This window comes from Macrobrachium nipponense, chromosome 28 (genome assembly GCF_015104395.2).
Source record: "Macrobrachium nipponense isolate FS-2020 chromosome 28, ASM1510439v2, whole genome shotgun sequence".
NCBI classification, from domain to species: domain Eukaryota; kingdom Metazoa; phylum Arthropoda; class Malacostraca; order Decapoda; family Palaemonidae; genus Macrobrachium; species Macrobrachium nipponense.
This window is the reverse complement of record NC_087217.1, coordinates 22,403,879-22,428,326: the sequence shown is the minus strand read 5'-3', so window position 1 is coordinate 22,428,326 and position 24,448 is coordinate 22,403,879. Positions and strand designations below refer to the sequence as shown.

At 40.0% G+C, this 24,448-nt stretch overlaps 2 protein-coding genes across 3 annotated transcripts in view; both read right to left on the bottom strand.

Annotated features, from left to right (window-relative positions):
• Positions 1 to 4,820: 4,820 nt before the first annotated feature.
• On the bottom strand, positions 4,821 to 9,234 carry LOC135201585 (uncharacterized). Its single transcript, XM_064230616.1, has 5 exons — positions 9,007 to 9,234; positions 7,914 to 8,017; positions 7,331 to 7,525; positions 6,450 to 6,596; positions 4,821 to 5,313 (listed from the first exon to the last, which is right to left on the bottom strand). The coding sequence occupies exons 2-5, from the start codon at positions 8,013 to 8,015 to the stop codon at positions 5,095 to 5,097; spliced, it is 663 nt and encodes a 220-aa protein (XP_064086686.1). The 5' UTR covers positions 8,016 to 8,017; positions 9,007 to 9,234; the 3' UTR covers positions 4,821 to 5,094.
• Positions 9,235 to 13,158: 3,924 nt separating this feature from the next.
• The window catches only part of LOC135201584 (4-galactosyl-N-acetylglucosaminide 3-alpha-L-fucosyltransferase FUT6-like), a 15,514-nt gene continuing 4,224 nt past the window's right edge, over positions 13,159 to 24,448 (bottom strand). For both annotated transcript variants that reach the window (XM_064230614.1, XM_064230615.1), the window contains exons 3-5: positions 21,353 to 22,259; positions 20,627 to 20,769; positions 13,159 to 13,656 (exon numbers count right to left, since the gene is read on the bottom strand). In XM_064230614.1, the coding sequence (XP_064086684.1) occupies positions 13,410 to 13,656; positions 20,627 to 20,769; positions 21,353 to 22,259 (1,297 nt within the window). In that variant the 3' untranslated portion in view covers positions 13,159 to 13,409. The remainder of the gene's footprint in view (positions 13,657 to 20,626; positions 20,770 to 21,352; positions 22,260 to 24,448) is intronic.

Below are 24,448 nucleotides of genomic sequence, written 5' to 3'. Positions count from 1 at the left end.
TTTCCCCACTCTAACAGGAAATTCCTATCACTGGCTTGAGTTTTCCCCTTTGAAGTCAGCTGATTTGGGGAAAATGGCGGCTTTTCTAGCAATCAAAATATTTAACTAAATGGCGAGGAGATCAATAAACGTAATAATATATATATATATATATATATATATATATATATCTATATATATATATTATAATATATATATGAACCTAATAATAGCATTATCAAAGGAAACGAAAATTCTGAGGTACATATATATGGGCCACAGTGAATCTTAGTGTTCGGGAGTTGGTATGGACTTGAATTGATATGAATAATACATGAAAAATATCATGTTCTCTCCACTGGAATATATCTGAGATTATTATTCATAAATAAATTAATAAGAAAAAATGTTTAAAAATAAGACTTACTTTTCATATAATAAAATTTCATATAAAAGATAAACCGCAGTTGCTTACGTTCGAACACAAATAGCGACTCATCACCAATAACAACATAACTTTGGGGCAATATTTGTGCTCTCAATCCATAAAATAGCAAGCGTTTACAATACTGTCGAAGGTTCAAATTTACCGAAAAACTTCATGCATTTTCTTACGGTAGTGCCTGTAAATAACCAAGTTCCAGTTAATTCTATGTAAATTTTTCAGTGCAAACGCCATCACCTTAAAGGCTCTTGTCTGTCAAAACCACTTTACAACGAAAACAAGTATCATCTGCCTTTCAGGTCAACCGTAAATTTAAAGGGACACAAAACTTGCCCATATTAACGTGTGGACAGCAAGGGTGATCTAACAAAAATGTCAGCGTTCTTTATTGACTCTGATGAACCAATAAAGACATAATGACTTAAAATACAGCAGTTATAGAAATCACTATATATATTCTAGTCTCATAAATATGACACATTTCCTGACAGAAGTAAATAAATGTGATTTGCTTAATACTCGTTGGCAATTACTCTGATTAGATGAATAAGTTGAGTTACACATAAGCTCGTAAACGTCAGTTTTATTATAAAATTCTGTCTCTTAAGTACGAACAGAGGGATAGTTTCGAATTGTTAATGAAACATTCCATTTCCTATTGTACTTACGTTAGAGTAATAATTGTCTCAATCGTGAACAACTGTGAATAACATACACTTTTTTAATCTCTGCTATACTTTCCTCTGTTCACTTATTTTCTTTTCAATTATTATTGAGTCTTTGTATGAAAGCTAACTACATCCTTACAAGGGAGTAGCAATTGGCATAAGAAGTTGATGTTGTTTGCTCTGGTGTAAGACTTTCTTACTCAGATAATTCTGATATACTGCTGGTCATTTCGACGACAAAATGCCTGTTTATGTTGTCGCGCAAGAAAACGAGATAGAGCTCGCCCGATAACAAGCAGCATCAAATAATGATACAATGAAAGTGACATATTGATTGTAGCTTTCTTTTCTATATAGGCCTATATAGCCTCCTTAGACCTACATATACTTCGTACCTACTGTTTGGAAACTTTTCGTAACAATAATGAACAAAATTATATACATAAACTTAAAACGTGGAAACAAATGTGGACCTATTCAAGGTAAATCAAAGACATACCCATTCGAAAACAAGTAGGGCACGGACGAATTTGTTATTCAAGAAAACTAAAAACCAGTAACTGACAATAATTAAAACCTCGCTTGAGGGAAAGAATGGCATCCAAAATTAATTTTGTAAAAAATAAGGGTTAGGATGGCTGTATTAACATAACTAAAGGACACAATGTCTATAAATCATCCACATGTTCAATGTCTCTCAAACAACTTAGATGAGACTAAACAATACAGTCCGATTATCTATCATTGGGTCATTTGTATCCATGTTACCATATAAATATAAATATATCGTTTCAGGTTATCAAGGGGGAATATTAGCTCGAATGGGATCATTAATTCATGCGATGTCAACATAGGCTGGGTTTATTCTACTTTGGAGGAGAGAGAGAGAGAGAGAGAGAGAACCTAGAAATATCGTGAGATTCGTTCCAATCCAGCAAAGTGAGGATTATACCACATTTTGACAGAACAACGAAAATTCACGTATAATTTCATTTTTAAACTTTCACTCCACCCAGCTTTGTACCACAACAATCAACTATTAGCTATGTATACATAACTCACTGCTACGTTCAGCAGAGGAATACTGGATTCCAGGAAGCACATTAACTCTTCCCTCTTTGTCCAGTTTGAGAATGGAACATTAATACCTCATCTTGTGAGCTGAACACAGCGATAATTATTTAGGACTTCTTATCAACCTTCATTTGGTCCCTTGTATTTGAAACAATCAAAACATATTAGCATGTGTAATTAGACCACTAACCATTTAGAATAGGTCCCCAAACACAGAATAATCATATCAAACTCATCTGGATCAAAATAACTTCCTACTTAAATACTCGAGTTGTGATAACTATGCATTACAGTACATGAACCAATGTTCTACACTCACGGCTTACCTTCTATTTAGTCTTTAAGTTAGCATTCAGCAGTTTATTGACAGAATTTCACCTAATTTTACTTTGTAAACAAGAGAACTTCTTGAAGCACAAAAGCTAGTATGCATCATAGAGAGACACTCTTGCTATTTGCTATATTTAGGGGGGTCTAGGGTAGTCTTTCTTCACTGAACACTATGGCAATACTAAATTTAAAGCTGACAACACTCCTGACTCAACTTTCTCAAAACGAAAGATAGAGAAATAATGTCCTTGACATTACGTCACGAGAGACGTAAACGCACTTTTTTCCCAGAAGAACCTGACCTGAAGTTAGTTTCAGTGTCAACACTACGATGTTAACCCACAATGCATTCACCACAGTATTGATGGTTAGGTATTAAACAAAATACATTTAAAGAATACGGCCCCCAGAATATTTGATAAGTTCCTATATGAATTGAAATGATGTGGAAACTTTGAGACACACACAAACACACACACACACACAACACACAAACACACACACACACACACACACACAACATCATATATATATATATATAATATATATTATATAATATATAGATATATATATAATATATATATATATATATAATTATATGGGGATACAATCCACAATGAAGTAAATTCCTGTAAATAAATATATTAGTTCTTGTATAGGATTAGAGCTTTCGACCATCAAACTGTGGTCTTGTTCACTAAAGTGTGATATGTCACCTCAAGAACAAGACCACAGTTGATGGTCGAAAGCTCTAATCCTATACAAGAACTATATATTTTAAATTACAAGAGGAATTTACTTCATTGTGGATTGTATCCCCATTTACTTAGAGGTACGACATAGTACCTGGCTTCTTCACATATATATATAATATATATTATATATATTAAATATATAATATATTATATATATATAATAATAATAATATTATATATATATATCTATATATATATATATATATATATATATATATATATATATATATATATGTGTGTGTGTGTGTGTGTGTGTGTGTGTGTGTGTGTGTGTGTGTGTGTGTGTAAGAGGTGAAATTATTACTATTCATTCCTAGAACGTTCTGGAGGTTGAAGGTTGTCAGGTTCACCTTATGTTGGGACGAATTCTACACAGTCGACTGCTGTTCTCTCTGTACATTCTTCTTTCCTCAAGTTCCCAAGAAGAGGAAAACAGAATAGGATAATTAAAAGAAGGGGGGTGGGGTCGCCAGAGAACATAGACTACTCATATTTCAAAAGCTGTCATGTAAGGCTGTGGAATATCTCTGACGTAAACTGCTCTTAGACTTTGGTGGCACGGCCCTTAATTTAGAATTTTACATTTAATAACTCTCATTCTCAGGTTACGTAAAACGAAAGTATGTAAATAAAGCTTAGCAGAAACCAAACTTTTTACCAAAGAGATGTAGAGGGAGTAAATTACTTCTTCGAAGTAAAAGGTGGACTTCCAATGTTATAGATGCATTGAAGTTTGGTACTGGAGCCAGGATAATACTGCAACTTAGTCGATCACTTATGCCTGTAAAAACATCTGGACCCAGACAAAGATTGAAGCATAGTGTGTGAAATACTGAAAAGGTACAAGTTATTTTATCAGCCTAGGTGACAAAATTTGATTTCGGTTGCATGGATGTCCTTCACTATGTAGTTTTACTCTCAACTTAGTTGCTAATAAATGCAGATGATGATTCTGAAACCATTTCTTCCTAGTCTTCACAATTTTACAACAATTATTTAGGCATTTTATACCTGGATAATGCATCAAGAACATCTGAACTGGGATGTGTGACTGCTATATTACCTGCTAAACATTAAGGGGTACTGTTCCTTTGGTTTTTCACATATAACATCAGAGAATGATTACTTTCCCAGGTTTTATTTTATCTATTTTTTTTTTCAGAATCACGCTTACCTACTCTTAGTAACTTCTCTTTCCCTAAAATTTACTTCATTCAGGCTGTAGGAAGTACAGTACAGTACAGTAGAACTTCGTGGTTTGGGGTTTGCTAACCCAAACACGTAGGCCTATGTACTCCACTATATGTTGTGCATGTAGTATTAGTATTGACTTGCGTTCCTAGTCTTTTTATTTCTCATCACGCTTGTACTGTTTAAGATCTCTCATATCTCTGCCTTGCATTAGCCATAATAGTAATTAAAAAAAATTAAACTTACTAACCAGTGCAGGGATTGAAGGACTTGACCCCACCTCCCCACCCCAGGGCCCTAACTCAGATTAGCAGAAGCTGCTCCCTACGTTAGGTTAGGTAACAATGATCATTATTCAGGTAGCAATAAAACAATGTAAAAACTCCACAGCTCTTGATTTGATTAGAAAACCGAGGTGGATAAACCTCGTTTTACATATGAAATATATTGAATGAACCATATTCACCTCGTTTAAACAATGTAAACACACATCGTACACACACACACACACTACTCTCTAAGTCTGTCTGCCATCTTCGTCTTTCAATGGCGTAAGATAATATTGTCACTTATTTATTTACTATCCGTTGCATTTAGTCTCATCTCCATGCATAACGTAAGTTGCTTCAAAACCCTTTCATCTTTCTTTCTCTCAGAGTCTCTTGGACAGGTAAATGAGGTGTGTGGTGCCATTGGCTTCCATGAGCTCCATATCGACCAGAGCCTCACCGTTCTCCTTCGTGCGTTCCTTCATGTCGATCCTGCAGATCTCCTGGTAACCCAGCTTCCTGGCTATGTGGTCCGTGATGACGTTTACAGCCTGGATAGTGGCGATGTCACAGCCCATCGCTCGACCTTTGTTCTCGCTCATCTGGGGAACAACAAGCACAAGATTTTTGGGTGAGTCTACACTAGGCTTTACTGCACGCTACATACGTAAGACTCATCACCAACTCCTCCCAAATTCTTGTCAGCCCTGCCTACTGGGCTGCTCATTGCGGTTAGTTAGTGGTGTGGCGTGAGTCTTCATGAGCAGTCCAGTAGGTGGGGGTAACAAGAATTTAGGAGGAGTTGTTGATTAGTCTTATATATGCAGCATGTGGTGAAGACTAGTGTAAACTCACCTTTATACCTAGCACAAGATAAAGTGGACGGAGTCAGGGTCTATCTTCCTCGGTTACATCTCAGTCAAATTGAGAGTTAAGGGCGTTCCATGTTAATATTTTGAAAAAATAAGGATAGACGTAACACATTAATTCGTGAGGGGGTGGCGGTGAATTAGAAACAGAAGCAATTTTGATAAAAAATCATAATAAATTATGATATTAACGTGTATAATTGCAAAGATTTATTTGAAGTATTTATTGCAGGAAAGGGTCTTGAATTAGAAGTCCTAAAGAAAAAAGCTAAAAAGACTCAAAATCTTAGAAAAGAGAGACACAGCAAAATAACAATGGAAGTCATTCTCATTTGGAATAATAGATTAACAATACAAAAAAGAAAAGCTAATAAAACTAGTATAGTTATATACCTCTGCGCCTAACACGAACTGTATAGTGTGCCTGCAACTGTTTTTTGTCCAATGAAAGTGTTTCAGAGATGGAAATTAGATACTAGTGTGTTTGTTTTTGAAACTGAAAAGGTCAGGCATTTTTAAACCTTTCTTATGCTATGATAAAGAGAGGCAAGCCTTCTACCGGAGTAATTTTCTACAATGAATTCTAAGTAACAATGGTTTTGCGATTACTTACAGATTCAGAGAATTTTCGAATTAGTTTACTATCATATTTAAAATGGAATGGAATATATATAGAGGTCAAAGGCCAAGCACTGGGACTTTTGAGGTCATTCAGCGCAGGAAAGGAAATTGAGAGTAGGTGGATTGAAAGGTGCAACAGGAGGCAAACCTCGCAGTTACACCAAAGAGCATAATTCTCTATACTCTTTGGTTGCACTATGACATAATCGCTAAGAGAGGGTGCATATATAGCAACCCGTAGTACTTGCCTTTATCAATTCAGCTGCTATTCCCCTTCCCCCGTAACTGGGATGGACGCAGAGGAGCAGCAACTCCAAGTTCTTCTTGAACTGGCCGCCATTGAACACATCGACGCCTGCGCAGAAGTCTTGCATCAACTTGGAGTATAGGTCAGCCTGAAAGTGTGGGACTAGTTGCACTCTAACCGGCGTAATCAAAGAAATCTTGTCAACAAAAGAGAAAATGTATCTTTATGTTGCAAATTATGCAAAAATGTCAGGAGAGAGGAGGCTAACTACTTAGATTACAAGGTTATATCATAAATGATCGATTAATGGGGATTTAATTGTAAATATACTACACAATGAAATGTTTGCATATACTGTGCATGTTTTTATATGCATAGACAAACACATATACATCAAATGTATTACTTTCAGTGTACAGTACATGATGTAACAGCGTTTGCAGTTAGGGAAAGTATAACTGGCAGGCTTGGCGAAGAACTAGACTTTTATTGATAAGAACAGTAACTCCCTGATAAATAAAGTTCAACACCGATTTATGGTGAATCTTTATTTTTTATTGTGAAAGGAAGCGCAAAAATGATTACAATATTATCAGTAGTGTGACCTATAAATGTGAGTAGAACTGAGAAGAGTTACAGTGCAGGAAGTACGTAAAATGCAAGAAATTAATAATTCTGATGGAATCGTATAAGCATCACAGTGTGAAATTAAAAAAAAATGCTAAACTCAAAAAAGAGCTAGACCGACATACGGATTTGCGTAAGTCTTTAAATCAAAATTACCTGATAGTATCAAGGTCTACAGAGTAAAGGCCTATACCTACTCTCTAGACCTTAGACAGTATAACGCTGCAAAGACAGAAGACCCATTACCCCTCTCACCTTCTCAGAGCCGAGCCCTCCTTTTTGGAAGAGCTCAAAATCAGGCGAATCGATGACGAGGTTGAGCATGTAGGCGACGACCTTGCCGGAAGAGGCCTCTCTTAGGCCGATGCTCGCTCCGCTCGTCAGCGTGTGCGGGACCAGGGATTCGAACAACGGCTTCAATTCGTCGTAGCTGGCGCGTAGGCCTATGCACTGCGGAATAGCCCACGCGTGAATCATCACTTATATCTCTTGGAATATAATAAATAGAATAGAGTATAGAATTTAGGCCAATGGTCAAGCAATGGGACCACCTCTGAGAGGGATATTCACAGAATGACCTCGCAGTTGCATTATTTGAAAGTTGTTAGGAGAGGGTGGAATATTATAATGAACGGAGACACAGTAAAAGGAATAAAAAGTGTTGCAGTTAGAGGCCGAGGGGACGCTGCAAGGAAACGTAAGCAATGCCTACAGTGCACTGCATGAGGTGCCCTGGCGGCACTACCCCCATGCGGAAAATACCTCTTGGAGGCTTTAAGTCTAAAGGCATTGAGGAATACAAAGAGGCAGGATGAGAATGCTTAAGGATCTGACATACCACGGGTTCCCTGGGCACGTAGGCATCCCTCAGGAGCTCGTAGACCTCGTCGTTCTCCTTGGGAGACAATGCGACCTGCTCCAGACCCTTCAGGTTGCTCATGTCTGGTGGGTGTGGAAAAAATGTCTTTAACAAGTACTGCATATATCTCTGCGTGTCTGTGGCAAAAAGACCAACAAACCTTCGCGCATTCTACATTAAATCTGTTTGTGGGTCTTGAGAACTTCAGCAATGGATAAAGCACCTGACAGTTACACTACTTTGGTAGGTCATAACTATGATAGTGAAGGCCATAAGGCCATATATCACCCTCCTCCCATTATACACACCAATCTCATCTAGACAGCGCTCATTCGGTATCCTTAGTTCTCACCAAAGACCAGTTTAAGACGGCTGATTCACCTCTTCACAATGCTATCTATAATACTTTATTTCAGATCTCGGCAATATACAATATACACGTACAAGGAAAATGCACTGGAGACACCATATCAATAAATAAATAAATAAATAAATAAATAAATAATAAATAAATAAAAAACGCAACAGCTATAAAAGGTAGGAAGCAGACTGAAAATGCGCACTCTTACACAACTGTCCCATACATAGAAACAAGAACACACATCAGCAGTTAAAACGAGGGTGCAGCAAGAAACAAAGAAAAAAAAAAAAAAAACAAGGCTGAATCGACACGGAAAAATAACCGTGATGACAGAGGTATACGTGAAAAGTAATGAATGTACGAAGATGATGATATAAGAAGAAGAATAAATGTGCAAAACTAAGCATCAAAGTGTCACGGTGATCCTACTCATTCAATGTAATTATTATTATTATTATTATTATTATTATTATTATTATTATTATATTATTATTATATATTATTATTATTATTATTATTATTATTATTAATATTATTATTATTATGATTATTATTATTATTATTATTATATTATTATTTTATTATTCATTATTTTATTATTATTATTCAGAAGATGAACCCTATTCATATAGAACACGTCCACCAAAGGGGCCAAGCATCCAAAGATATACGTATTATATACGAATACAAGGAAAATATATACTTCATTACCTTGACAGGTCGAATCTCGGGTCTCTATCGTAAAGTGAAGAAAACGCTTCGTTATTTCTTCCCGAGTTTTCCTTTTGAAGTCCAAGAGATAAGAGAAGATAATGTATGCAAGTCAGTCCTTCGAAATATTCCGACGGATAATAAGGGGAGAGGTCCAATGCTCGACTTCGACTGCCGTCACTCTGAGTTCTAGACTTATACTGGACGTAGATACTCTGATGATCGTCGAGTGAACTGCTCTTCTGAGAGAGAGAGAGAGAGAGGAGAGGAAGGCTTTAGTGATAGCCAGAGAGAGACGAGAGAGAGAAGAGAGGAGAAGAGAGAGAGAGAGAGAGAGAGAGAGAGAGAGAGAGAGAGAGAGAGAGAGAGAGAGAGAGAGAGTTGTGTTGTGTCATTAGAACACGAAGGAACGTATGAATCTAGCTGTTCTCTCTCTCTCTCTTATCTGAAAGAAGATAAGTTAATCGTATGGGCCTAGCTAACCCTTACATCGGTATCATTATACAATAGCAGCCCTTTACGACTGAAGCAGGTCACTTGAAATTTTTATTTCATCGTTAAAATATGGTGTCTTTTAAAACGGGGAAGGATAAAATGTGATTGATTACAGAATGACAGTATAAATGAGTGAAAGAAAGATAGCTATAGAAATACGCACGGTCTAAATGACATTTACCGAAAAGAATTACTCTCGGCCTCGCCATATCCTTAATTTCCTCTTCCTCTCTTTATACGGCGTCAATAACCTACACGTTGCAACGCCCAGTTTTTAGAAACCCTAAACTAGTCAATCAATCCTTTCTTTATACCTCATATTTATCTATTTTACCTTTGATGTCATATTCTGTTCCGTAGGCTACGTTACGCTTTTCAGTCACGATCATTGGATTTATAAATTAACCTGTTTTATTTCTCTCTCTCTCTCTCTCTCTCTCTCTCTCTCTCTCTCTCTCTGGCTATGATTTGTCTGAGTGTATTAGGTGAAACTTACAAGTATTGAATTTCGTTTCCATAATTTAAGGATAAGATGAAACAATATAAACACCAAATTTTAGTCAGAAGTGCAAAACCAAACTTCAGGCAGACAAAGACTCAACTGAGTCTCAGGATCATTACTTCGTATTCCTCTTTGAGCTCAATCTCATGCAATCATAGGGGTACAATGAAGCTGTGGTAATCATAAGTTATTGCATGAGGCATCGTTACCAAGGTCAAGTGGTCATTTATCCAGAGTCAGGATGAACGTAATAGACTCTAGTTACGGCCGCGGCTAGACCTAGACCGGGGTTACGCCGTTTGAATAAAGACTCACTCCACCGTCCATTAGTCGAGCCTCGTAGGACGTGCTATCTCTCACACCTCATTTCATACTTTTACAACGACGTGTTTCTGTTTTCCTGAATGAAACAGGTGGACCAATGGTATCAAAACGGACGAAAATTCTACGTACTTATCTTGGGACCAGTAGGTGTATCGATGTTACGAAAGGGTTACACGAAAAAAAAAAAAAACTATTAAGGGAACATATTGAAACTTAACATATATATATATATATATATATATATATATATATATATATATATATATATATATATATATATATATATATAGTGTTGTCCTTGATCATTGTGCTTGGAAGTCGCGGTCTATTTTATGGATAATCATTCCCAGTGTTCAGATAAAAGAGAATTAGGCGCAATCTGATCGTCATGCCACAAAATGACTCTGTATTGTTGTGAAGGCGAAGTTAGTTCTAGGACTGTGTGAGGGAAACCTGATTTTGCGTAGCAATCCAGGGCAAATTGCAGTCTCCCTGAAAATACGACCTTCTCTCTCTTTTGTGTAGATTTGATTGCTGCCATTGCCGAGATTCCAAATGGCCTGCTTGGTATTCGGCGTTTGGTTCACGTGGCCAAAGAACTGATCAATGCAGTCAGCAGCCGGAAGTGGGCTTGAATCGTCTCCCACAGCAAATGAGCATCGATAGTTTTCCAGTCATGGACATCCTGTGTGCGATTGCACTATCAATTTCGTGATTTTATTTATTATCTCGAAAGTTATGCCCAAAGAAGGTACCTAACTTTTCGTTGATTTGGCTTAAACAAGGGTAGTCTAAGCGCCATAGGTCTAGCCTAGCTTGTGTCATTTTCCAACAGTCCTTTAAGAAGTAAAAATATATATGGAAAACGAAAACTGGTTTCTGAGCCCATACACTAAAGATCTAGAACGTTGGGTGAATTTAGAGACAATCAAGAAATCCTAAACAGATATCCAAAACCAGTTAGAGACATAACTTAGTTTCTCAACAAACACAACTAAAAACAGAGAATGTTTGAGGGCATTACGCGCAGCAGGTTCATTTATGAATAAATGAATTATTATAGAAATACGCAATCAATTCAAAAATTAATAAATAAACGAATGTAAAGAGAAATAAATCAATAATACTACTGAAAAGTAAGAATTTGGCTAAGGAATCAATTTTCTTTTCCACTTCACTGACAATTAGGGCATAATTTCAGCTTGGCTGTCAAGTGTGAGCTTCCATCTCGAGTGAGAGACATCTTGAGGAGCAGTTGAAATAGAAGCTGAGTTTATTGACTCGACAATTATAAAATCAATGTGGGTTTTCTAAGTAGTCCTCTCTCTCTCTCTCTCTCTCGTTGCAGAGGACAGGTCTTATTACGTCTCAGTTGTACTACCTGTTAGTCAACTGACTGTTACCGGAATTCCTCCATAGACTCCCCCCAATTTATCTTTGACAACCACAAACCAAAAAGCTAAGTTAAATTTTATATTAATAATTCGTGGAAGACACATATCCCATTTACAGCTTAGAGACATCACGTCTTCTCAGTATGGAGAGCAGCTATACAATGACAGTTAGATAGAGGTATTAAACGTGGTCAAATAATTGTCAAAAAAATACCATAACATTACATAAAGCACTACGAACCAAGGTTAGTCAATTTAACAATACTATGTTCTGCACCACGAAATGTGCAAAATACTCAAGAATGATAAGTAGAGGCTAGACTTACGTATCTTCAATGAAGAGTTACTAAAACTCCCTCTTATTCAGGTAGTACTCATTTGATGCTAGTACCATCTTGGGACGCCAAGCCAATCAACGGTATGATAATTTTCAATTTTTTTGACTGAAGAGGACGTTTGGCACATTACAATTGCGTTCATCGAATCTGTGCTCGTTTTTTCTCGCAGAAAGATTTAGATTTTGTAAAGATGTGGAATAATAAGAGCTCATAATACAAGAGAGTACGGTTACAGGAATCATTATCTGAACAGAACAAAATCTTATTATTACTTAGACTTATGTTAATAAATATAGTCTTCTTTGCATATCAGTCCTTTGAACCAAACTGTGATGCTTCGTAGTTTTCTATAAGAATAATAAGGAAGTCAACAGAGATCCCATATCTCCTGCCAATGAGTCTAGGGCTTTACTGTCCTGTAATTCAACAGTGCGACCGATTTCTTCAAGGTAAGATGCCACGTCACTGACCCTGGTTCTAGTAGCAGCCAAGTCAAGATAGACGACGGAAAACGATCAGTTTAACCACAGAATTTGAACCTATCGTCACTTCGGCAAGATTCTGGAGTCCCAGATTCTGCAAAATATTTCCAAGAAGCAAAATCATCTAAAAAAAAAAAAAAAAAAAAAAAAACTGTGGGTTACGTTTTGTGAAAATCCGTTTCCTTTTTATTCACATTTCGCAAAAAATGAACACATCTATATAGTTTGGTTTCTTACATTGTTTTTTTGTATGGTGTTTTTACGCTGCAGGGATCCAGTGGTTATCAAGCAACGGGACCAACGGCTTTACGTGACTTCCGAACCACGTCGAGAGTGAGCTTCTATCACCAGAAATACACATCTCTCACTCCTAAATGGAATGCCCGAGAATCGAATTCGCGGCCCGCCGAGGTGGCAGGTCAATACCATACCGATCACGCCACTGAGGCTTAGTCTCATGCTGTATTCGAAATTCTTGCTGAAGAAGTGTTGCAATCTAATAGCAAATCTCTATTATAGAGTATTTGTGGGATATATTGTCAAATTTTATACATTTTGCTGATTGGATACATCGATTTTGAGTGTGACATTAAGAAATAAAACATTTGAGGCCTAAATGCATAAAGAACAGGTCACAGTTTATTGGATTAATACAGATTATTGGCATAATATTCATACTTTCTGCAAAACTAACTGCGTTGCATATACCATACATGTGCACAGTGATGAAATGAACAAACAAACGGTCTATAGCTTCAAGTATGACATCATAAGTCCACAGGGTCACGTGAACGTTCAGATGCCACCCGACAAAAATCAAAACCTGGAAACTGAATTTCCCACCAAATAGCGACCGCTTCTTCAAGGTCTACACAAGTGTGGCGTTGCTTTTCATCCTGTCCATCCACGTTGCCTTGTAACAGTCAGTATTCACATTCCAGAAGACTTCCATGTTGTGGTATTCTTTGGGTGCAGGGTCATTGTAGTTGAGGGCTTCGCAAATACGGCAGTAGTGGAATATGGGTGCCCCGAAGTACCCATGCTCGTTCACCACCCGGAATTGGGAACGCCACGCGTGGTACTCCATGTATCTCGAGGCGTCCTCTGACACAGACCTGTTGTGGACAAAAGATAGCTTGAAGCAGTGCCTCTTTATACCTTTCAGATAAACTCTGAGTGTGACCCCAGTCTTTCCATCAGGAAAACCTTCCTCTTGGTTTATGAACATTTACCAGCAGATGAAGTTGAATATATAATTTAGGCCAAGCACTGGGACCTATGAGATTATTCAGGGCTGAAATGGAAATTGACAGTAAAAGGTTTGAAAGGTGTAACAGGAGGAAAACCTCAAAGCAGTTGCACTATGAATCAAGTGTCAGGAGAGGGTGAAAAGTAAGATGAGGGAAGAAAATATAAAAGGAGGTACAGTAAAAGGAACGAAAGTGGTTGCAGCCTGGGACCTAAGGCACGCTGCAAAGAACCTTAAGTAATGCCTGCAGTGCACTACATGAGGTCCACTGATGGCACTACCCGCCCTACGGGGACCTGTAGATAAAAATAGGATGAGCTAAAACTTTCAGCATATGTCCTGTGAATACTTTACCAAACTTAAGGGTGAGGGTCCATGATGCATAAGGCTGGCTTAGTCTAAAATGACCAATCGCCAAGAAAATCCTAGGCACCAACACCTTGTAAACTCCAACAAACCCTGATTTCGTAGACATTCTAGCCAGGTTTCATCTTTGCTGAATAGTAATGAGTTCAGAAATCCACATGAGACCTCTGATCCCCTTCAACTCCACTCCACAACTGCAGGCCACATCCCTAGGGCAAGGGTTTGTACTACACAACGGTGGCTTAATGTAAAAAGCTTTATCGGCGTAACAAGTCGGATGTAGCTGTGATGTCTCTGCTCACAGACACAGTTGTAGCAGTTACAACAACAGAATGTAATAACTAATAATTGATAAATGTGAATTAAAGAGTTAGGGGCTTGGAGTCACCTTCAATATTCTCTTTGGAAACCTGTCATACCATCTTTGTTGTCCATCATATATAAGTTAAGAAAAGAATGCAATTAAAATATGGCGTTGCTGGAACTCAACAGCACCTGTGGAATACTGAGGGACTGAAGGTTGGTGAGAGTTCAGAGGCTGGAAATGAATGAATCTCAAAAACTAAGATGGTGATTGTAGGTAAATGAAAGAAACATCCACTATAACATATGAACCTTTACGCATATGTAATGTATTCTTTATATTTCATGTTCATTTATATGCCTCCCTATGTATTTAATGTATCTCATTCTCATATGTCATGTACGATATGTAATGACTGAATCTCGCCCGTCTGGCAGTCATGTTTCGCCAGTACGGCACCGCTCTGTTTTCCTTGCTTGCACATTATTTTGCACCTCTGTGATTTTGTGTACTTCATTAGACATTAAGAACCTATTTTTAATATTTTGGTGTTTCCTTCATCCCCAACCTTCAGTGATAAGGATAACACATCGAACACACACATGGCGCAGTGAACTGAAGTGTCAGTGCAGTTTTTATTTCAAGAGGATTTTCCTGCAAGTACGTCTTCTGCTGCCATTAATCACCGACGCTATCTTCTGTTTGTCGCCTTCGCCCAGCATCTTATCTGAATTTATTATGCTGCAAGTGTATAGTGATCAGTGGTTAATGAGTGAAGTGTTGTGCTAAGTGTCTTGCCGTTCAAGTGCCTTATTTAATGCATTTCACGTAATTTTTTGTGACATGCAAAACCCTTTCTGCTGCCCTCATTGAGAGCGGATACCCATACATCCGGTTCCCTTTATTGCTTCCAGGTTACTGACTGACCATCCATCTCCATGCAGAGCAGACTCGCACAAACGTATGCACACACTCACTCACTGATCTAATAACTCTTATTCAAACCATAATTTTATAAGGAGGAATTAATACTTGTCATTCATTGCACATTACATGTAATGGATGAGTTAGAAGATTTCGTAGGCCAACCAAAAGCCACCAGTGACCAAGGACTCTTAAATGCCAGTAGTGTGGGAGCGTATGCATGCAGTGGTAACACCGTGGGAGAGGAGATCGCCAAGACGACACCACCCTCCTCCCCCTATCCACCACTCCTTCGCCCTCACTACCAGCCCGTCCCCTCCACCCAACCGACTGCGACAGATTTCCTTCAACTTACCAAGTTTTTAGAAGAATCTCGCTGGTATGAATAAGAGAAAAGACGATGTGAAGATGAAGAAAGAAGAGAACAAAGAAGACGTGAAGATGAAGAAAGAAGAGAACAAAGAAGACATGAAGAACAAGACAAAAGAGCGCAAGAGAAATTACGCAGAAGAGAGGAAAACATGCGTAGAGATGAGGAAAATGCAAGATTTACTGCCCTTATCTAGGTGCTCTCATCTGCCCAACCCTTCCACTCAGAAAACGCCATACCAGATACAGAGATGGGTACCTCCTCCTCCAGTCAACCATCTCTTCCCCCACCACAAAAAGCGACTGCACAAATGCCGCCCCCGCTTATGGTTGATGCAACTTTCCAAATGTTTAGAGAATGGAGACGCTGGTGGGATGATTATGCCATTATGGTTGACCTTTTCAAGCTTCCTAGGGAGAAACAGATGATCCAGTTGCGAATGTGCCTAGCCCTTGAAACTCAACGCGTGTTGTAACACACCTTGCAGATCTCACCTTCCACAGATAAGTCTGTAGACGAAGTGTTGAATGCCCTGCAGTCTCACATAAAGGGTCTACGCAACGAAGTTCTTCGCCGTAGGGAATTGCTTAGTTGCAAGCAGATGGAAGGAGAATCTTTTGCTGACTTCTACGTAAGGCTTCGATGCATCGCAGAGGAAGTCGACTTGTGCCCGGGGAACGCAGCTGCATGTGAGGAAACCCAGTTGAAAATGATAATTTTAATGGGCATCTAAGATGCAGAGTTAGTACAGAAAATAATCTCCTTGGACGCCGCCTCCTCATTACAAGATGTCATTACGACCTGCCGGTCATATGAAGCAGCTAAGAATGGAACTTCTGCCATATGTGCCCCACCTAACCAGTTGCGTGCCGTTTCTGCCTACAAAAAGGGTAAGAAGAAAAGGACAAGTGAAACCTTACCTTCAAAAATGACTTTGGCACCAGCTGCTTTATGCCAGTCCTGTGCTTGACAGCACGGCCCTAATGTGTGCCCTGCTACTAACAGTACCTGCAAAAGCTGTGGCTGCCTTGGTCATTGGTCCAGGACAATTAAATGCTGTGCCAGCAAAGCCCAGTGCCGCCTTTGCCACCGCATTGGACACTTTGATAAGTGTTGCAGAGAGAAGAAGAGGAAGAACCAGGATGAATCTCCAAGCAACACTACCACCCGCTCCAGCAAGACCCAAGATGGACGTCAGAACAGCTGCCGTCGTCTAGGATACCCTTCTTCCACAGCACCGAAGACACCCCAACCCATCTGTGTTTTTCTGTCATATGGCGACATAAACTCTCACCTACAGATGTTACCAGACACAGGTGCTGATGTCACCATTATTGGCCAGCGACACCTAGAGAGTTTAGGCATCCCCAGGAGCAGCCTTCAACCTCCTCCGCCGACTACAAAGTTTACTGCGGATGGGTCCAAAATGGCGCCTGCTCTTGGTATGTTCCAGGCTACTCTCACCTTAGGGAAGCAGTCTTGTTCTGCTAGGATTCATGTCCATGAGAATGTCCAGACTCCACTTCTGTCATATGCACATTGTCAAGAGTTGGCCATAATATCTCTGGATTTTCCTAAGCCCATTGCTGAAGTCAGACATGTCAATAGATGCAAGGAGCTACCTATTTCAGCCACCACGTCGCCTTCGGTCACCAAGGAATATTTCCTCCGGGAATTTGCAGATGTCTTGGTTTCCAAAGAAGACTTGAAGTCAGCGCCTCTCAAGCCCATGGTTGGTTCTCCCGTGAGGATTCATCTCAAGGATGGTGCTGTGCCCTTTGCCATTCACACCCCAAAACAGATTCCCCTCACCTTCAGGGACCAGGTCAAGGAGGAGCTTGAATCCATAAGTTTCCCAGGGAATAATCAAACCCGCCAGAGATGACCCTTCAGAATGGTGTCACCCTCTCGTAGTCGTCACCAAGAACATCACAGAGTACGCATCACCGTTGACCTCTCCAAACTGAATAGCCAAGTTTCCCACCCAGCCCACCCTTCACCCACACCCTTCACTGCTATTCGTAGTGTGGACCCGAAGGCTTGGTTTTTCACTAAAGCTGATGCCCTCTGTGGGTACTGGCAAATGGAATTTGCCGAAGAGGATCAGCATTTGACTACCTTTATTACGCCGTATGGTCAGTTCAAACACTGCAGAGGACCAATGGGCTTTGCAGCTACTGGAGATGCATTCTGTCTGCGAGGCGACATGGCCCTTCAAGGAATCAAGAACTGCGTGAAGGTCGTCAATGACATCCTTTTCCATGACGAGGATTACCAGTCACACCTCTACCATATCCACGAGATGCTCACCAGGTGCCGCAAGTTTGGGATTACCCTCAACAAAGACAAGTTTGTGGTTGCCGCACCTACTGTCAAGTTCTGTGGATACACGCTCTCAGGAGAAGGCATTTTGGCTGATCAAGAAAAAGTCAGTGCCATCAGGGATTTCCCGACTCCAACTAACCTGACCGACCTCAGATCATTCATGAGCCTGGTCAACCAATTGGCAGAGTTCACCTCTGACATTGCCTCTACAGCCCAGCCTCTACGCCCTCTGATTAGCCCGAAGAGAACGTTTGTTTGGACCCCTGATCATGATGAGGCTTTTCAACACGTCAAGTTAGCACTCCTCTAGCACTCCTCCGTCCACCTGTTCTCTCTGTCTTCAACCCAGACCTGCCTGTTGTCCTCCACACAGATGCCTCACACCTTAATGGTATTGGAGATGCCCTTTTGCAGGACCATGATAGTGGACGCCTGCGTTTAGTTCAGTGTCGCTCTCGATTCCTTACAGATGCAGACACGATATGTCACTATTGAGCACGAGATGCTGGCCATGGTTTGGCCAATGTCAAAATGTAGGTTGTATCTCGCTGGTCTACAGAATTTTACTCTGATGACGGATCACCACCCCCTCATACCTATCACTGGACGCCATTGAGAATCCTCCCCTCCAGCGTCTGAAGGAGAAAATTTTGCCTTATTTGTTTACAGCTGTGCGGCGTACTGGCAAGTCTCTGAACATTCCTGATGCTTTGTCTCGAGCCCCAGTTAGCCACCCCACACCAGAGGACGAAATTGCAGGTGCCCCTTCCACCAACCATCTACGAACAGTCATGGCAGTGTATGCTGTCACCTTTTCAGGAAAGTCTCCAGCTCAAGATGCCGACAGGACTCTTCAGGATCTACGAGATGCAGCAAGAGCAGACCCTGTCTACACTCGCCTACTCGACTGTGTCACCTCAGGATTCCCCTCCAACATAAATATGATCTGCACAACTCCTTACTCCCATACTGGAAGATACGGGACGAGCTCTATGCTGATGGTGACTTCGTTTTGTATGGAGCAAGAGTTATAGTTCCTGTTGCCCTCCACCGCCGCACATTGTCCCACCTACATGACAGTCATAAGGGCGTGGAAGCTACGAAGCGCCGGGCAAGACAGGGTGTTTTCTGGCCTGGTACCAACTCAGACATTGCCAACACAATTGGAGCTTGTGAGTCATGCCAGGTATTCCAGCCAACCCAGCAGCAGGAACCATTATTGAACGACGACAACCCCACAGGGCCTTTTGAATCTGTTTCAGCAGACTTCTTTACCGTCGCAGGAAAAGCCTTCCTTGTCATAGTTGACCGACTTTCAGGATGGCCTGTAGTTATCCAATGCAAAGGTGATACTACCGCCTCTAATACAATCAGGATCTTCTGCTGCTACTTCTGGGAAGTTGGTGTCTCCCTCCGCCTCAGGACTGATGGAGGACCACAGTTCACCAGCAACGAGTTCCGGGACTTCATGGAGCGATGGGGAGTCCGACATGTGATAACCTCCCCATATTATCCACAATCAAACGGTCATGCCGAGGCCACTGTGAAGTCATTCAAGCATCTCATCCTGACAACAGTACCCTCTGGCAACATTGATTGTGAAGAGTTTGATCGAGGCCTTTTAGAGCTTCAGAATACTCCCAATTTCACAGGACGCTCCCCCGCCCAGATCCTGTATGGCCGACCTCTTAGGTCATGCATCCCTGCACACCCAGAGTCCTTCTCAGAGGAGTGGCAGGTCAAGACCAAGGACTGTGACCGCCGTGCTGCCACCCGTGCTGAACAGGTTAAGACCCAGTACAATCAGCATGCCCGCCCCCTAACCAGGTTGACTATTGGACAGCATGTACGGATCCAAGACCCGACATCTCGTTGCTGGGACAAGGTCGGGGTGGTCATGAGTTTCGGTAGGTCAAGGGATTATGAAATTTGTCTCCCTAGTGGTCGTGTCTGGTGGCAAAACCGTCGTTTCCTTCGCCCAGTGCTACCCCCTAGTGTGGACCCATCCCCTCATTCCCCTGTGGTCCCTTGCTTGGACCAGGAAAAGCAGTCCTTAGTAGATATTCCCCCAATGTCGCCATGTCGTTCTCAAGGGCTCACAGAGAAAGAGTCCGCTCGAGAGAGTACTACGAGCATGAAGGGAGAGGGAGGTGTAGGTAAATGAAAGAAACATTCACTATAATATATGAACCTTTACGCATATGTAATGTATTCTTTATGTTTCATGTTCATTTATATGCCTCCCTATGTATTTAATGTATCTCATTCTCATAATGTCATGTACGATATGTAATGACTGAATCTCGCCCGTCTGGCAGTCATGTTTCGCCAGTATGGCACCGCTCTGTTTTCCTTGCTTGCACATTATTTTGCACCTCTGTGATATTGTGTACTTCATTAGACATTAAGAACCTACTTTTAATATTTCGGTGTTTCCTTCATCCCCAACCTTCAGTGATAAGGTTAACACATCGAACACACAGTGATAAGAGGCCTTGTGTGAACCTCTGGACTGGGAGAACCATTCACAAGAATTCACATACTTACATGAGGTAATTTGCAAGGTGCGCTGGGGACTGGAATTCATCGACGTGGATGAAGGAATTGGGAGGAAGCATCTTCCGGTAAGTTTCTATTCTCCCTCCCATGACGACAGGTACTGACCCTTTTCCAAAAGCATTCCACCAGACCTGGAAAAGAAACGAATGAAGTGTCAAAACGCGCTGTTTGAAGAAGAGACTAATATATCCACAGCTATAGCTTCACACTGAAAGAAAATCTTAAAATCCACAGCATAGTCTGACGCACGAAGAAATCCTTAAAGGGTCACAGTACTTTAACTTGAACTTCTCTCTGTCATGTTCTGGAGCGCCTCTTTTGTAACTGTATATTTTTAGCATATTTGGTTTCATGTGCAAAAGCTAACATCCATTAGCCTTAGCCTGCGCTTCAGCTTACATCAGTTTACCATAAGTGTGGCTCTGATCTCTGAGGGTTGTACTTATGTCCCTGAAACCTGATAGATTAGATTAATTCTGAGACACTCGTCCTTGCCTCATCGCCACTTGACTTCACTGCAAGGTTTCGAAAGATGGGAACACTCTAAAACATAAATGATGTTTACGTCATTTAATCTCACACCAGACATATAAGCAACAGAAGCACCAGAACAGGACAAATTGCTGCATAAGGGTTACGACAGTATAAAAATGAGATATGAATGAATATGGGTTAAATCAAGAGATCATTTAGCAACATTGAAAATAGACATACTTTTTCAGTGATATATTCCCTGCAATCGGAATTTTCGAAGGCAAGGTAGAACTTGTAGCTATTCAAAGCATCACAGTTACGAGTAAAATGTCCAGCGCATTTTAATGTCCCACAATTTCCATATACATCTACTTTCATATACTTTTGTAATTCTTTCACGTATTCCCATCGCCTATTGGTCCCACCACAGTTGGAACCCATTACAACAGTAAAATTTGGCTTCAGGTAGAAATAATCCACTTCTTTATACAGAGACGCCTCAGTGTCCGTCAACTTTATAGTCCTACCGTATGGCACGGGAACATCACTGTCCATTCTGTAACTCATAGACCAGTTAAAAAAACCATTATAATGGGTGAGGTTTTTGTCCATTGCTAACATGAAAGTATGGATAGGACTCTCATCAGTCAACCAGATCCACCTCTGCTTGAAGTTCGTCCGATTCGGAATAGCAGAAGGGCCATGAATCGTGTGGAGGTGAATCAAGATGGCATCGGCCTTGTCAGCGAGAGAGGAATCGTAGGTGATGTTGCAGTTTCTGACGGAGCACGAACGGAATGGATCCAGCCATGTATCCTGATACTGGTAAAAGAAGCGCCTCTCATTTGATGGACCACACAGCCACGCTAGAATGGTGAAGTTTCTGTCCTGGGGTTCGCCGACATCTTCTTGCAAGAAGAGTCTCCGGCCCATGACAGACAAGCGGTCGATTTCTGACTGCGAGAAGTTAGGCCACTTCTGAGTTTGGAACAAAGGCGGTAGATGGAGGTGCTGTAAAATGGTGCTTATAGAAAGTATGTTGATAAGGATGCATATCCAGACAATTGCAACGAAGTATATCCATCCTCTCTTCCTCGGCCGAACTGAGGGTAAGAGGCGAGATACTTGTTCCATGTGGGCCCTCAACCTGAAAAAGAAAGTAGTGCATTTTGGCAATGCCATTCTGGATTCTAATCAATATATAAATATTCTGTTTAATGAAAAGCTCTTGACTCTATAGTCTGACACTCACATAGATATCATAATACAGCTGGCATCTGTAAAGCATAAGTCATTCTTATATCTAAATAGTTTTACATTATGTTTGATAACAATAAACTCAATACCAACATTTTGAGAACTGAAATTAATATAGAATTCAGGCCAAAGGCCAAGCGTTGGGACCTATGAGGTCATTCAGCGCTGAAACGGAAATTGACAGTAAAAGGTCTGAAAGGTGTTAAGGGATCCCATAGACGATACGACCGGCGGTTCAGGTTCCGTTCCGACTCCGGTATCCCATAGATAGACGCTCGGAATCCTCCTCGCCCCTCGGATCGCGGATTCACTTCAGTCTGCCGACGCCTGGTGCAGAGTGAGGACGAGGCCGCTCCGCTCAGTGATGACGTTAGAGGCTGCGATTGAACTATGGTTGAAGAGGAGAGATGAATTGTCTCTCGATTGTTTATTTAATACATGGAAACTTTACACCTTGGAGACTGGTTTTTCATTACCCGAGAATGGACGAGCAGACCGACATGGAATTACATTATTGAAAATATTGTCATAAATTTTCATTTTGTGTCCGGAAAAAACAACGTAATATAAACAATAGTACATACACATTATATATGTATGTATATGTATATATATATATATAATATATATATATATATATATATATATAGTATATATTATATATATTATATATAGATATATTATATAATATATTATATAAATATATATATAATATAAATAATATATATATATTGATATCTATATATATATATATTATATCTTATATATATATAGAGTGGAGAGAGAGAGAGAGAGAGAGAGCGAGAGAGAGAGAGAGAGAGATAGAGAGAAAGAGAGAGAGAGAGAGAGCCACGGAGAAAATAAAAGGAAGAAAACCGAGCGCTTCTTTCGTGTTATTTCGAGGTACAATAAAAACACAGAGAAGATTTAACAAAGTAAACATAAAAGGTGAAAAAAAATTGAAACAAGTATTCAAAGTCTGGTTAAAACCAGCACAGCAGGTATAGAACAGATCAACAGGTGATTAAAAAGAAACAACCTTACAAATCTCGTTAACAACAAATGGGTCTAGTTTGTACATACATACCCTGGCTTACATTCATTAAGTCACCGTGATATTTAATCAAAGCAGATTCAATAATATTTTGTTTGTTTGTTTGTATGGTGCTTTTACGTTGCATGGCATCAGTGGTTATTCAGCAACGGGATCAACGGCTTTACGTGACTTCCGAACCACATCGAGAGTGAATTTCTATCACCAGAAATATACATCTCTCACTCCTCAAAGGAATGGCCGAGAATCGAACCCGCGACCACCGAGGTGGGACGCTAATACCATACCAACCACGCCGCTGAGGCGCTTCAATAATATTTCTACGAGTTATATTATATTACAATATAAAAACAATTTTTGCCCCCTCACGACGAATCATGTGGTTAGAATGATTAATGTGTAACAACAAAGCTTTCGACATTTGTTCCCGCTCTCACACTATACGTATCTATGTTGTTTCTAATTCTGGTCTCCTTCCTTTCCCGGAGATTGTCCGATATGAAAACACTTGCAGTTCTTGTACCTCGAAAATGCGCTGAAATAACACGAAAGAAGCAATCGGTACTCCTACTTTTATTTTTCCAGTGGCCGTGGTTAAATATATTGTCATGCGCTATTCAGTGACATATAAGCATATATATATATTATATATACATAGATATATGTCTCTTCACATAACCGTGATTCATAATATACGCATTAAGCTACAAATGTCCTTTTATTAATATCTAATTCGCTCTACCTGAGAATTAATATATTTTCATATATGTAAACCGAAGGGGAATTTTTTGTCGATAATAATTTCGTCGGTTCCCGGGCGCGAACCTAGGAACCCACAAATTAGGACGTGCAGTGATTTCTTGGTTCCTAGGTTAAAAAATCAGCTTCAGTTAACATATATGAGAATATATTAACTCTGAGGTAGAGCGAATTAGATATTAAAGGACATGTGTAGCTTAATGCCTGTATGTATGAATATTATATATATATATATATATATATATATAATATATCACATATAATAT